Consider the following 16,412-nt stretch of genomic DNA (forward strand, 5'->3'; position numbering starts at 1 on the left):
AGAGTGGGTTGAAAGTGGGAGGCTGGCAATGGGAATTTATTTGTTCTGTGTTAGAGATGGTAAAGTCCTGAACAAAAGCAGAGGTCAAGGAAGGTGAACATGTAAGAGGATACAGCTAATATTCTTCTATAAGGGTATCAAGGAGACTGGACTTAGACTGGATCTTCAGGTGAAAGGGGCTACTGTTAAGCAGGGAGGAAAATGGGGTAGATTGTAGTGGAGAGAATGGTAAACAAGACATGATGATACAAGGAGTCAGGAGTGCAGGCATCTTAAAAGGGCCCTGAATACCTGGGTAGGAAGTTTGGATTTAATCCTGTAGCCAAGAGGGAAGATGAGAAGACCGACATGATCAGAACTATGCCTTAGGATGAATAATGTGGAAGAATAAATTAAAACAAATAGGAACAACAAGGGATACCACAAAACTTGCAGTCACTCAAAAGTGATGTAGAAAGAGGTTAAACTGGATTATGGTAGAGGAAATGGAAATGAAGGGACATTTTGAAGGAAGAATTAGGTGATTGATTCGATAGGAGGGGTAGAACAGAGTGAGGAATCAATATTGATGCACTCCAAGTCATCAAGTGTTGGTGACTGGGAAAATAACATTCTGTGGATAGAAGCAGGGACATAATACCTAAAAGGCAAGCCAGTTGGTGCAGGGGGAAGATGACCTCAGTATTTTAAGTTTAAAGTGCTTTCCAAATATTCTTTTGATAGTGGGAACATGGGCTGAAACTCAAGACAAAGGTCAGTGTTGGGAGATAATAGAATGGGAGAGGTCATCAAACCCTGCGTGCGGGTGTGTTTTCTGAAGACCAAAAAAAAAAAAGCAGAAGACCAAAGATTGAACCTTAAGGAAATCCATATTTAGGAGGTTTAAGAAGAGAAGTAGCCAATAACAACAAAAAAACCCCAAGTTTTAATAAAGCCTAGGAAGCAGAGAATTTCAAAAGGGAGGAGGCCATAGCAAGTCATGTGCTTTGGAAGTCCAAGACATGAATGAGGACAAAATGCCAGTGGATTTTGCTCTTGGGAGCCATTGGGACCTTGGGACCATTGGGACCTTTGCATTTCAACCAGTTCCCATCACAAGTGAGGTAAAAAGCCAAACCCTTTACCTCAACTTACACAGGGCTCCGCAAAATCCGGCCCTGACCTGCCTCTTCTTGTTCCTTACTCCTCGCCAGGGACATGGCCTTCTCATTCCTCATACACTCCCAGCATTTGGCTTCTTTCTCTGCACTTGTTCCTCCTTCTCTGTGCAGCCGTGTCTACCTCATCCCTTCATCTCGTGGCTTACAGGCCTTCTCTGGCATGGTGCTCAGATTTATCCTCCACAGAAAGACCTTCCTTGTGTGAAAAGCTAACATGCCCCTTTATTATTCTCTGTCCCCTTGCCATCATTTATTTTTTTTCAAGAGCTGTGTTGATGAGTTTCTAAGGCTGCTATAACATTTTACCGCAAATTGGGCGACTTCAAATAGCCGATATTTATTCTCTCTCAGTTCTGGTGGCCCAGAGTCTGAAAACAAGGTGAAATCAAGGTGTGGGCAGGGTTCGTTCTTTCCAGAGGCTCTGAGGGAGAATTTGTTGCAGGTCTCTCCTAGCTTGCAGTGCTTCCTGGCACTCTTTGGTATTCTTGGCTTACAACTGCAGCATCCCAGTCTCTGCCTCCCATCTTCACATGGTGTTTTCCCTCTGTGTGTGTTTCCCTCTGTCCACATTTCCCTCTTAGAAAGACACCCATCATTGGAAGAGGGCTCACCCTGATTCACTATGACCTCATCTTAATTTGGTTACATCTGCAGCAAAGATTTTATTTCCAAATAAGGAAGGTCATCACATTCACAGGTATGGGGTGGGTAGGAGGGAGATACAATTCAACCCACAGCAAGAATACATACTGTTACACATTTATTTGTTTACATGTTTGTGTTCTTTCAGCCACTGAAATACTTGCCCTTAGTACAGGGACATGGTTTTATTCATGGGTTCTGCCATAGTGCCTGGAATACTCAATATTGGTCGAATGAATGACTCAATGAAATTGGCCTATATGAAGTAGAGGAAGATTGGGATAATAAGGAAATGGGGAAAGCTGCTTATAAAAAACCTTTCATTCGAGCAGTTTGGGAGGGTGAAAGAAGAACATGGCAGTGGTTGACTCAGAGGATACCAGAGATTGATGCTTAGGCCTCACTTGTGAGCCATTTTCCCTATGAGACAGTTACTGGAGTCCAAGAAGTACCTCTCAGCTCTCCAAGAGAAGAAAATGAATTTGGCAGCGTCTGTAGGTACAGAACTGACTTATAATAGCGAAACTAAAAAGAGATGGATTTGTAGGCCAGAAGGCCATGTAATCATTGAGGGTGTCTCAAGAGCTAGGATTGATTTTTCTGCCAAGGGCAATCCATTCACTAATGATACCAGTTTATACACCCAAAGGTACTTCATAAATAGGGAAGTTTAGAGGCTCCAGTGTCTGGTATTTCTCAAGGGATTTTCCATCAAACAATGGTAGCTGACATACTCTCTTCTTAGGGTGAGTTTTCCCAACTGTTTCTCAGAGCCCACCTCCAAAGATTCTGGTGTAGGTTTGAATACTTGAAGATTGCATGAGATTCAATATGTATATTTAACAAGTTCTCTGGCCAGTTCTCATGATCAGGCAAGTTTGGGAAATGCTGCCTGGGATTGTTCATCTTTACTGGTGGGCAAATCCCAGACTGGAATTAAGCCCAGTGGTCTTGACCATGCCTACAGGGCTCTCACAATTCATTTCTTAGAGTGAGTGTGTCTTTTTGCTCAGCAGTTTTCATACTTGGAAGACCTGCTTTCTGCAGACTCAGCATATGCTTGAGTGACTCAGCAATGAAACACGGCCGTTTAGATATCCTCCTCTCTTTTAGTGTGGACACATGGAATGAGCTTCAGTATTAGAATAGGTACCTTTCCTCTACAACTTGTGCTTCATTGTAGCTAAATAGTGAATAAGGAAATTGATTCATGATAGAATTCCAATTAGTAGATACAGAAAGAATAAAATTACAGCCCATAATGGAATAACGAATCTAGGCTACGATCATCAATGGCTGCTGACATCATTAGGTGGAAAGTGATGGGGAACTGTATGCTAGATGAAACAGACTGCTAGCACCTGAACCCACTGACCAGAGAACATCAGTGAGAGAGAGAAAGGGAGAGAAAGAAAGAGAAATTGGTTTTGTTTGCATCCTGATGTGATACAATAGGAGGAACAGAGCAACTCTTTTAAGTGTCCTTGTAAAAAATTAAACTCAAATTTGAGTAAGCCTCTAGTTCACCTATTTAGAAAATAGAAAATACAGCGAAGAGGAATGTGTTATACTGCATTTCACGTATTCAGTTCCTCAAATTCAGAAATGGGAGAATGTTACAACCTTGCTACTTTCAAACAGTGGCCCGCATACCAGTAGCATGGATAATCCCAGAGAGCTTGTTAGAAATGCAGGTTCTCAGCCAGCTGAATCAGAATCTGCATTTTAACAAGATTCCTAGGTAATTCTCATGTGCCTTAACTTTGGAGAAGCATTGTATAGGAAATGACCTCAGTTTTTCAAAAAATAACGGTAAGGAAAGAAAGGAAGGGGAACTGTTAAGTCAGTAGGAGAGGATATATTGCTGTTTTCTTGGACTTGCAGGATTGATACACAGTATTATCAGTGGGAAAAGAGACTTAGAAGATGTGTGTCATAATCACCACAACAGTCAACTGCACTCTTGTAGTGACAGAGCCTTGGTATAGGGATCCCTGTTAATATACTGCCGGCTCAGTTCTCACACTGTAGAGATCAATCCTGTTTCAGACAATTCACAAGTTCAGTAGAGAACTTGAGTATGTGACATCTCTACTGTGGCCAAAGTTGAAAAGAGTACAGGTTTATCTTACCTTTAATTTAACTATTTCAGATGTGTTTTTTTTTTTATCATTTAAAAATCTAAAGTGTATATGACTCGTGGTAGTCTTCAAGCTGAATGAAAAAGCTAGGTGGTCTGTCTTCATCAGCCAGGCCTTTCCTTGTCCACACTTCTTACATATGTCTGAAATCTTGACGCCAAATCACAGAGGGGTGGAGAGAATTGCATCAACTGGCTGTGTGCAGTGGTCTGGGCAGCATCTCAAAGGGGACCCAGGGTCAGCTGTTCACCCAGGGCCTGGTGAGGTAATTGAGGCCATCATCATGTCACCTGCCAGACCTGAGTAGATGTGAGGAGTTCAGAAATCAGTTTAGCGTATGTTTATTATTTCTTTACAAGTTTTGCTTTCCAGAAGTATTTTCCATTAGCCACGCTACTTAAGGGACAGAGTTTTATATTCTGCTTTAAAATGTTGATTTCCTTTTTTTTCATGTGATGTCTTTCAGAATTTGCTGGTATAACTAGTTCTAATGGCTGGGAACAAAGGACGCGGACGTGCAGCTTACACCTTTAATATTGAGGCAGTTGGATTTGGCAGAGGTGAAAAACTACCTGATGTAGTCCTGAAACCACCCCCACTATTTCCTGTAAGTACATTAACAGCAGATTTCTCACGGCTGGTTTTTTCATCTTTCAAAGAAAATTAAAATTCTGCACAGGACTGAATATATAACATCCTTATAATATCTTAAGTGTAAGAAAGTAAAAGAGAGTGTGCTTCACGGCCACTGTTCTTCCCTGAACCTCTTCTAATTTTTACACTGCCTTCTAAAAACAAAAAAAACTGTATACAACTTGCCGTGAATACATTCAGTACAACATGAACTAAGAAAGAATTTTTTCGTTTCCTATTTCTTCTGTTGCTATTTTTGATGTATTCCAATACCAAAATAATATTTTGTTTTTTAAATTTTTTTAATGTTTGTTTATTTATTTATTTTGGCAGAGAGAGAGAATGCAGGCAAGCAGGGGTGGGGCAGAGAGAGAGGGAGAGTGGGAGAGAATCCCAAGCAGACTCTGCGCTGTTAGCAGAGTGTGACGTGGGGCTCGATTGCACGAGCTGTGAGATCACGTCTCCCAGCCCCTCAAAATAATATTTTTAAAAGGTTAGGTTTTACAATGCTCCCTAGTGGTCCTCAGTCTACTAGACTTTCACTTAATGATTTTCTTCTCATCTTGTATCTACACAATTTGATTTTGCTCCCTAGTGTACCGTTTTGCCTTTGATTCCCCACTCGGCTGTTTCTGGTTTTTGCTTATTTCTCTATTTTGTTAAAGTCAGTTTGAGTTTTGTTGCTGTTTCTCAAAATCTAGTTGTTCCTGCTACATTTAGTGTTGCTTTTAAATCTAATGAGTATGCTGTAAACCTAATTGGCATAATGTTTAATTTAATGCTTTCACTTTACATTTAGTTTGAAACCTGAGCTTACATTTCCAGATGTGTATGTGCTGCAATATAAAAAATGAAAAACTCATAAATGACCAGATACCCTTCGATCCAGCAGTTTCTCCCCTATTTCAGAAGGGAAAAGTCTTTTGTCGAATGATTTGTGTAAGTAGAGGACGCTGGACAAATGTATCTAGGGATCTAGCTGTCTTACACAGGGAGTCTCTACTTTTTGCTCTTGACATTTTGCTTTTCTGATATTTAGTATAGCCTGAAACAATGACAGATACCTCATGTATGTGCATTATGTCAATCACTTTATACATTGATTTCCTTGAAAACAACTCTTCTCCATGTGTGAGGTTACTTCTAAACACTGGAAATATTAGTACATACTGTGTTGTTGTATAGTTGGAATAAAATTGAAATTCCTTGCTGCTGGCAAACTGGCTGTGTTTGATATGGCCTTGCTGGTGTCTCTCTGACTCTTGCTACCCGTGTCCTTTTTGCTCCTTAGCCATCATGGCCTCCTTGTTCTCTCAGGCCTTTTCCTCTGCCAGTTTCCGTGGCTGGAGCCATCTATTCCCAAGTCTTTGCATGACGACTTCCTAATTTTATCCGGAGCAGTACTCAGATGTGATTTCCTGAGAGGTCCTGTGTGCTTACCCTGTCTAGACCAACTACCTCCAACCTCCGTGTATCCTGTCAGTCACACTTTGTTCTACCCAGCCTCACTTTTTTTATGCCACTTATCGCTACCTCAAATTGCGTATTTCCTCATTGTTTACTTATTTCTTGTATTTTTCTCTTCTAGTATGTAAGTTCCCTAAGGGCAAGAAGTTTGACCCGTTCATCATAGTATCTCTTATTGTCTAGCCATGTCTAGCTTATAGTAAGCACCCAATAAATAGCTGTAGAATGAATGAATGAACTCAGAGTGAAATTTTGAAAATGTACCCTGTACGTAGTTCTGATACCAGAAATGTCTTTTTCTTTTAGAAATGTCTTTTACTACATACCCTGAGACCCCACTTTTTAATAAATATATGTATTTCATGAATATATATACATATGTGTGTAATTTTATAAAATTGAAGATGTAGATTCAAACTCCCGCTTTGTCATTTACATGGTTTATGAGCTTATAGATTGTTCACGCCTCAGTTTATTTACTGTAAAAGGGGAAGTACTGAGGATACTTTAAGTGGGATCGTGGATGTTGAGTGATGAGGACATCCTGGTCAGAGTATCAGAGTAACCACTTGTACATGATAACTGTTACTTTTAATCTTTTTTTTTTTTTTTTTTTTTTTAATGCTACTTCTCCCATCAATACCACCACTACTAATTGAGGTTACTAGGGGACTAAAGCAGTTACTCTCATTTGGGTGCCTTGACTTCTAAAACATGTAATCATAGTCAACAGACTATATAACAAAATACTTGTTGGTGTGGTCAGTAGGAAAATTAAGAATCTTTCCTACTGTCTAAAATGAGAGCAAAGTAGGAAATAGGCTAAAAAGTTAAATAGATTACAAAAGCTCAACGTCTTTTCAGTTGATTGTAAAACTTAGTACCTGGGAAATGTAGTTTTTCAATAAAAATGAAATTTTCCAGATTATAGACAAAAAGGATGTTAAGAAACTTATTTTATTAAAAAGGCACACACACATACACACACATTGTCTTTTAAACAGGATACAGATTATAAACCGGTGCCACTGAAAGCAGGAGAGGGCGAAGAATACATGCTGGCATTGAAACAGGAGTTGAGAGAAACTATGAAAAGGATGCCTTATTATTTAGAAACACCTGAAGAAAAACAAGGTGGGTTTGGACCCTTTGGTTATGTGGTTGAATGTGTACAGACGAGACAGTGTTTGTGTATAAGACAGAGAGTAATTTGGTGCTGATTGATTTAGTTTCATCAGAAATTATCAACTACCATAAAAGAGCATAGTTCTGTTGATTCAACAGAAAATGTATTTTAAACTTTCTGATATTTTATTTTTAAAATTACCTTTTAATAGAAATTTCATCGGCTTGGTGAAAATTACAAAAAACAGAAACAGTGAAAAGTAAAAATCACCTATAATGCTTATGGCTAGAGATCTATTAATATTTTATTATACATTCTAGATTTTTTTCTTCTGCATGTGTATGGTTTTTATAAAATTGGATTCATATTCTTTGCATCTTCCTTTTTTTACCCAATAGCATGTTATTAGCATGTTCACATGTCCTCAGTATTCTTGGAAAATTAGATTTTTAATCATTATGTGGTATTCCATGATCTGTATATAACATTATTAATTATACGTAGTTCTCTGCTGTTAGATTTAAAGTGTTTTCTAGTTTTTTGCTCATATATGTATATAATGCAATGGTTATCCTTACACATACATTTTTTGTATCTAATATTAAATTTAAAATGTATTTAAAATTAAATATGATTAGTTAATATTTTGGTGAAAACTTTTAGAAGCCATAAATATATTTTTGACTTATGATTTGTACATAAGAAAACATAAAGGGTGTACTCCTTGGTTATGCCAAGGACAGAGAGGAGAAATTACCATTGGAGAAGGCTTGAAAGTCTCAGAGAGGGAGTGGGAAGTGGTTTTAGAGGAAGAGAACCCATTCCTGAGTAGTTATTTAGCACATTAGATCTGTATTGATTTTCAGTTTCTGCCTTCGAATGTTGAAATTAGAGAGATCAATATCATCCTTGAGTTCCCAAAACAACATCATTAAAGCATGAGAAATTCATATAGTATCATCTCATTCCATTAGTTTTAAAAATGCATTCCATTTTCTCTCTCTCTAAAAGACTTAGAACTGGCTAAGAGTCAAAAAAAAAGTCTTATATAGTAATATTACATGTGCTTATAATTATAAGAAGCATTTTAGACAAGTTCATTTATTTTTCAAACATAGCTGCTTGAAGTTTATATAGTGGTTTAGAAAGGTATATTTTTATCTCAAAAGTGCGGATTTTTTTTTACTTTCATGATTGTGTTACATGCTTTTATCTGAGTTCAAAAATGAAATTAAAGCTCTAATTGTAAAGATTTTTAAAAAGATTAAATGAACTAATAAACATTCTTATTAGAAAAAATTATAGTGTAGGGTATACTTTAATCTTTTAAAAATTATTGTTTTCTCTAGAGTATGGAACAGACTTAACTAAATGTGGTCATTATTAAAGCATAGGTCTAATTTGCAAGTATATCATATCATTAAAACATATCTGGGAGTCTTTTAAACAGGGAACACAATTTCATTGCTGGTTTCTGGGAGTGGTTGGCTTGTACCTGGATTAAGAGGCTCTTTATCTTTGATGACTACAGGAGGTATTTAAGAATACAAGGAATCGTTTCTGTTTCTTTCTGGAAAAAAACACTTCTATAGGATTTTCCAAATTGATACAAGTATATTCTCCTTCAAAATCTTCATGTTTACCTTTCTTTTCTGATGTAATGTGTTTTAAAAAACTACAGTTGAAAATGTTTTTAAAATATATACATACATATGCATGAATATAGGTTAATATAATAAATACACATATATACATATATACACACACATAATGTTTATGTACTCTGCACACCATAAATGAGAGAGAATTGGCCAGACTGAACAGCAGTATGCATCTGTCAGAGGAAGCTATATTCTGGATGGTGTTCTATCACTGTACCTTTATCAGCCTTCTCCCATCACTCATCACCTATATGCTTTAAGAAAGAGAGACTTAGGAATTAATGTAAAGAACTAAATGAGGGTAGGAGATCTCCGGGTTTCCTGATAACCTTGTGGCTAGTGGCTCAGGGCATTGAAATCACAAAGAACTGAGGACATAGAATAAAAAAATATTTCTTATCGTGATGTTTTCACAATTTGTTTATAATGCTTTCAGGTAAAATTATAGAAATGATTGGTATTTTCTTTATAAGGAAAGTTATTATTTTTGTAATAAAAGAAAAACACCAATGTTGTTATTTTAATGAATTGTAGCTGCAAGGATATATAGAGAGCATCTGATCCAATTGTTCCCAGCTCGGGTTCCTGCATTACTGGGGTCCTCTGAGGTAGAAACAGGAGTGACAGTGGCGATCATTCTGTAAGCCATTTTTAGAACTTCAAAAGCTTAATGGAAATCATAACATTAACCTGCAGTATGGCCACAAGATCTGCTGTTGAATAAATGGAGTTTGGTTTTTGTTAACTGTCAATGTGCCATCAGGGTCCATGAGACCCCTATTTTGATTTTTGATTTTCTTGTAATGTTTGTTTATTTATTTTGAGAGAGAGAAAGAAAGTGAGCAAGGGAGAGGCAGAAAGAGAATCCCAAGCAGGCTCTATGCTGCCAGTGCAGAGCCCGATGTGGGGCTTGAACCCATGAACTGCAAGATCATGACCTGAACCAAAATCCAGAGGCAGATGCTTGACCAACTGAGCCACTCAGGCATGCTGGAGTTTATTTTTGAGCAGTGATATTCATAACTTTAATTTTTTTTAAGTTTATTTGTTTATTTTGAAAGAGAGTGAGCAAGAGAGCATGAGCAGGGGTGGGGCAGAGAGAGAGAGAGAGTGAGAAAGAGAGAGAAAGAAAAGAGAGAGAATACCAAGCAGGCTCCATGCTCTGTGTGGAACCCAGCTCAGGGCTCGAACCCGCAAACCGTGAGATCATGACCTAAGCTGAAATCAAGAGTCAGTCACTTAACCAACTGATCTACCCAGGCGCCCCCATAACTTTTATTTTTTAATAGAGATCTTCTAAAAAACAAAGAGAATTGATTTAAAAAAAAAAACAAAACTCATTTTATCTGAGCATTACCATATCAGCTCATTGGATCCTTTTACAAATTTAAATACGTTTTGGAATCTTAGTGATTTCACTTTTCCTTCATCTGTAAACATTTTGCTGTTTTATCAGCACAGATACTCTTTCATCATTACTCATCAGTTATCCCCCACTACCCTGGGAAAAAGAGACTAAAACATCAGAAACAAAATGGAAAAATGGTGAAGTTGCACGGAAGGATGGTACAGCATTGAAATAAGTCAGCACGGTCACATTATCCTTCCGTGTTTCTATTGTGTTGCCCAAAGTATTATAGTAATGTTTAAGAAGATATAAAAAGAAAAGAAGTCTAGAGAGACTCTTGTCTTTGTGGTTGTTTTTTGTTTTAGCTTTCATAAAAGGCAATTGAGAATTCAGAATTGTTCATTTTCTGCCCATAATGGTGCAGAGAAGAAAATTGACAGGGGAAGATGTGACACAATAACTAGACAAAAAAGATGAATGTAGAGGCAGTAATTCCTTGGGCGCCAACGATGATCATGAAATCGTTGTATAAGTAAAATCTCAAACTGAGTCTTCATCTGACAACATTCTAGATGAATCTTCTCAAACTCAAGAGTCAGTGGGTAAACAATATATCTCTAAAAATAAAAAGGAAATATGGTATTCTTCTTGAAGAGCACCTCGTTACATACTATTTTGTGATAAGAACCTGGAACATCTAGTCCGTTAAAATGACATGTGATGATATTTTTCTTTTTTTATATTGATGTACCAAAAGTTATTTGGTGTAGTTTGTGACTGGACACATGCTGAAGGCAAAGACGAAGATGATCGAAAGGCAATAGGTTGTGTAGGAATGAAACAGTTTGTTGGATTGATCATGTTAATTAGTAATTATAAATTTAATAATGAAAATGTTTTACAATTATAGACCAAAGAAGATGGCTGGGCCATTCTCACTTCATTACAAATGTGAGCTATCAAAGCTTTTTAAAGTACTGTATTTTGATGATGAAAGTGTAAGAAGAATTGCACTTCTTACAATTCTGGAACCTATTAGGAATGTATTTCTAATCTAGAATCATTTGGATGGTGCAAATGTGAGAAGAATCAGAAGTAAGAAGTTAGAACTTATTAATAAAATGTATTTAAAATCTGGAATCAGGATATATGAAATGGATATATTCAAAGGTTGTACATGAAAAATGTACATGTGTTCCTAAAATGCACAGTTGATGCACAGTTAACTACATTCAAAAGACTTGCTGGGGCACCTGAGTGATTCAGTTGGTTGAACATCTGATACTTGATTTTAGCTGAGGTCATGATCCCAGGGTCATAGGATTGAGCCCTGCATCAGGCTTAAGTCTGCTTAAGATTCTCTCTCTTGGGGCACACAGGTGGCTAAGTCAGTTAGGCAACCAACTCTTTTTTTTTTTTTTTTTTTAAGTAATTCAATTTTTATTTATTTTTTATGTATTTTTTATTTTTTTTAATATATGAAATTTATTGTCAAATTGGTTTCCATACAACACCCAGTGCTCATCCCAAAAGATGCCCTCTTCAATACCCATCTCCTACCCTCCTCTCCCTCCCACCCCCCATCAACCCTCAGTTTGTTCTCAGTTTTTAAGAGTCTCTTATGCTTTGGCTCTCTCCCACTCTAACCTCTTTTTTTTTTTTCCCTTCCCCTCCCCCATGGGTTCCTGTTAAGTTTCTCAGGATCCACATAAGAGTGAACACATATGGTATCTGTCTTTCTCTGTATGGCTTATTTCACTTAGCATCACACTCTCCAGTTCCATCCACGTTGCTACAAAGGGCCATATTTCATTCTTTCTCATTGCCACATAGTACTCCATTGTGTATATAAACCACAATTTCTTTATCCATTCATCAGTTGATGGCAACCAACTCTTGATTTCAGCTCAGGTCATGATCTCACCATTTGTGAGATCGAGCCCCACATCGGGCTCTGTGCTGACAGCATGGAGCCTGCTTGGGATTTTCTATCTCTCTTCCTCTCTGTCTCTCTGTCTCTCTCTCTCTCTGCCACTCCCCTGCTCACTCTCTCTCTCTCAAAATAAATAAAGTTAAAAGATTCTCCCTCTGCCCTTCTCCCCTGCTCACACACTCTAAGAAAAAAAAAAAAATGGCCTTCAAAACCAGGGAAATAATGGAACATAAATTTGAATTTACTGTACTTAAGTTGTTTTTAAAACTTGTAATAATTTTCTTTCTTTTTAAATAACAATTTTATTGAGATAAAATTCACATATATAAAAATATACTTTTTAAAGTATACAATTCAGTGGCTTTTAGTGTAGTTACAGAATTGTACAGTCAATAGTACTGTCTAATTTTTAGAACCTTTTCATCATTCTGAAAAGAAACCCTATACCCACTAGTATAGGCTTCTATTCTCTCCTGTCTCTAGCCCATGGCAGCTATTAATCTGCTTTGTAGTGTTTCGTCTGTTCTGGATACTTCATATAAATGGAATCATAAGGACCCCTGGTTGGCTCGGTTGGTGGAGCATGCAACTCTTGATCTTGGGACTATAAATTCAAGCCCCACATTGGGTGTAGAGAGTACTTAAAGATAACATCTTTGAAAGAAATGGAATCATAAAATGTGACTTTTGTGACTGCCTTCTTTAACTTAGCATAATGTTTTCATGGTTCACCTGTGGCACTGCAGTCTTCATTCCTTTTTATGGCTGAATAATACTCCATTGGTTGTATATACCACATTTTGTTTACCCAGTCACCAGTTGATTGACATGTGGGTCAGTTCCACTTTGGAGCTATCATGAGTAATGCTGCTTTGAACATTCATGTATTTTCTACTGGGTGGACACATGTTATTTCTACTGGGTGTATATCTAGGATCATAAGATAACTGTATTTAACATTTTGAGGAACTGTCAAACTATTTTCCAAAGTTCTTGCAGTATTTTACGTCACCAGTGTTATATGAGGATTGCAGTTTCTCCACATCCTTGCTAGCACTTGTCATTGCCTTTTTGGTTGTAGCCATCCTACTGGGTGTTAAGTGCTGTCTCATTGCGGTTTTGATTTGAATTTCCCAAACAACCAATGATGTTGAACATCTTATCATGTGCTTTTTTTCCACGCATATCTTTGCAGAAATGCCAGTTCAAATCCTTTGCCTCTTTTTAACTGGGTTTCAGTAGTTGTTTTTCAATATCGCTCATTCTTCTAGAAGTTTACTACTAAAGGTTAAATTTATCTAAAATATGCAATCTGTTGTGGAGAAAATTTTTAAATGCGAATTCTGGGAATTTGTGCTGATTTCTCTTTACAGGTGAAAAGCTTAAGAGCAAGATTGAAGTCAAAACAGTTAAATACCTACAAAAGCTTGGTCTCTTGGTCTCTCTGATCTACTATTTATTTTGGTTATCTTTGTTTAACACCATGGCTTTGCTGTTATTTGGGATCATTTTCTTAACATGGAAGAAAAAGTACATACCTGGGCCTTGCTTTTTATGTTTTCATCTTTTGGTTTAACTTCCCTTTTTCATGGCTGTACTCCTAAAACCACATTTTATGATGAACCATGGTTTCAAGCTATGGCATGATGCTGTCACTTACGCTGCCAACTATGGTTTCAAGCTATGGCATGATGCCAACTTACACTGCTAGGAAAGGGTTTGGGCCCTCATTGAGGGAGTTTCTTGCAGCATAGTGGGCAAAGCAGAAACAAGAGCCACAGCTATGGCTCTCCCATTTTGGGCAAGCCCAGGAGGTCCCTGCAGAGTTGTCAGCAATTGACATGGAAGGCTTTTGGCTTGCTCAAGTCCAACCCTACCTACTCCTACCCTTTTCCCCGTTCTGCTCCTCAATGGATTGTGAAAAGTAGCTCACTGAGAAGCCTAACTGTGTATTAATGTATGTATCAAGCACTGGGGGTGAGCAAACAGCTCTCCATCTCCACTTAGGTAGTTAATACATCCCAGTTAAACAAGATTTAAAGACTGGGAGCTGGAGGCCAGTGTCACAAGAAGAAAATAGAAGATGCCAAGTGACTTTCTTTCCTGGTATTTAAGTGGCCCTCTGACCTGGCTTTGGGCTTTTGTGAATATTTTCAGAAATGAGTCAGGTTGTCTGATTCTAAAAAACATGCTTAGGGTTTCTGCTCGCTCCCAGCCATTCATACCCAGCTGCTTCTTGCCACTTCCTTAAACGTGTGATACTAATTGAACTTTCCAGTAGGTGTTCAGAAACACTTTAGGCACAAATATAGGAAACCGTGTGTGAAATAAAAGATGTTACCTGGTGTTTTCAGTTATTTTAAAGGAATGGCTTAAATGCAGGCTTATTCTTCAGTTTTCTAATGAACACTTTTTCTTTTTTTTCTAGATATTGAAAGATACAGTAAAAGATATATGAAGGTGTACAAAGAGGAGTGGATACCAGGTAATTATAAAACTGAAAATGTTAAAATAATTTTTAAAGTTTATCTCCCTACCCCCTATTTTTTTTAGGGCAAATTTTTTACTTTTACCCTAGGAATTTTCACTGTAGGAAAATAGTTTGGCCCTTTTCCTATAATTAATTACTAATATATATCTTTTGGAAACTAGGATGAAAAGATTCTTATACCATAACAAGGAAGAGTTGAAATGTTTTTGAAGTTCTTAAAATATTTTTTTATAAAATAGGACTTGCCAAATGCATTTGGGCTTTCCACTTCATTTTCCACAATCACCATTTTAATCTACAGTAACAATTATACTTCCATGTTTGTGAGTGATTTCAGCTTGAGAGGAGAAAACAAATCCAGGCAGACAGTATTGAAGCCAAGCTCATGGACCTTCCTTTCAAGCAGATATAGACTATTTTTATTTGCTAAGAAGCTTTTTCAACAGAACTATATCTAAGAGAGATTTTTTCAACATTCACAGATTTTGCTTGGACACAGGCAAAGTAGAAGAGGCTGGAGAGATTTCATCCAGCTCATTCATTTTACAGACAAAAAAATAATTGCCATAAAAATGAAGTGACTTATCAGGGTGACTGGGACAGTACTTCTAGAACCTGGGCCTTCTCATTTTAACTCACTTCCCTTCCCTTTGACATCTCTGTCCTTGTTGTTGTGGTAACTGCCTTTAGTAAGAATATAAATGGCATTTACAGAATTGTTGCTTTCACGAGTAATACTGGTCTTTTCAGTGTGCATCATTGTTAAGGTTGGATTCCCCTTGAACACTCTCCTGTCTCCTATATCAGATCTCTTCCATCTTCCACATCATATTCATCTCCTTAAAGGATTCTCTTTACCTACTTTTTCGTGATCACCTATGAGTCATTGATAAAAGCAGAAATATATTCAAAGCAAAATTTATTAATTCAGGTAAAATGGCTTGAGATATAAATGCTTTCTCCAAAATACCCTGAGGTTGTTGTTTTTTTATTTGTTTTAGTAGGCAGTATTTTTTAATCCATTTTTATGTTGCTTCATTTTTCTGATTAACTCTGTGCTTAAAAATTAAAAGAAAGTGGGGCAGCTACTTGTTAAGCACCTGACTTCAGCTCAGGTCATGATCTTGTGGTTCATGAGTTTGAGCCCCGCATCAGGGTCTCTGTTGTCAGTGCAGAGCCCCGACTTCATATCCTCTGTCTCTGTTTCTCTCTGCCCCTGCCCTGTTCGCACTCACACGCACACATGTGCACACCACTCTCTCTCTCTCTCTCTCTCTCTCTCTCAAAAATAAACATTTAAAAAAATTAAAAGAAAGTGATAAATTAGAGAAATTCTTTACCTCCTGCAGTCAAAATTATTTATTAGAGTGAATTTACTTTTCCACGGCTTTTTTTATTTTTAATTATAAAGTTTTGGGTTAATTATTAGAATTGCTTAATTTTGCATGTGTTGGGATTGTGGTCATATATTTTAACTTTTGAAAAAAAATTCCTTATTACGTAAGAAACACGTATCAACTATAGAAAACTTACAAAATACAGCATGGTCAAATAATACATAAATAATAAATAAGAAAAGCAGCTGTAATCCTAACACCCATAAAGAATTACTATAATATTTTGTTCCCAACCTAGAGCTTTCTCTGCACAAAAATTAAATATATGAAAATATTTATATGTTAGGTTTATTTTTTACTGGGATTCTATATGTAATGTCTTATTTTATTTTAAGTATTTATTTATTAATTTTGAGACTGGCGATGGGAGAGGGATGGAGAGAATCCCTGGCAGTCTCCATGCTGTCAACACA

At 37.1% G+C, this 16,412-nt stretch overlaps 1 protein-coding gene across 6 annotated transcripts in view; it reads left to right on the plus strand.

Annotated features, from left to right (window-relative positions):
• Nucleotides 1–16,412, plus strand: part of POLR3G (RNA polymerase III subunit G) — a 103,772-nt gene that overhangs the window by 64,227 nt on the left and 23,133 nt on the right. For 5 of the 6 annotated variants that reach the window (XM_027038361.2, XM_015065180.3, XM_027038387.2 and 2 more), the window contains exons 2-4: nucleotides 4,410–4,550; nucleotides 7,048–7,177; nucleotides 14,540–14,596. In XM_027038361.2, coding sequence (XP_026894162.1) covers nucleotides 4,434–4,550; nucleotides 7,048–7,177; nucleotides 14,540–14,596 — 304 coding nt within the window. In that variant the 5' untranslated portion in view covers nucleotides 4,410–4,433. Of the gene's footprint in view, nucleotides 1–1,104; nucleotides 1,858–4,409; nucleotides 4,551–7,047; nucleotides 7,178–14,539; nucleotides 14,597–16,412 lie in introns of those variants that run through there. The other variant, XM_027038379.2, reaches the window with a different exon arrangement.

This window comes from Acinonyx jubatus, chromosome A1, assembly GCF_027475565.1.
Source record: "Acinonyx jubatus isolate Ajub_Pintada_27869175 chromosome A1, VMU_Ajub_asm_v1.0, whole genome shotgun sequence".
In the NCBI taxonomy this organism is placed as follows: Eukaryota; Metazoa; Chordata; class Mammalia; order Carnivora; family Felidae; genus Acinonyx; species Acinonyx jubatus.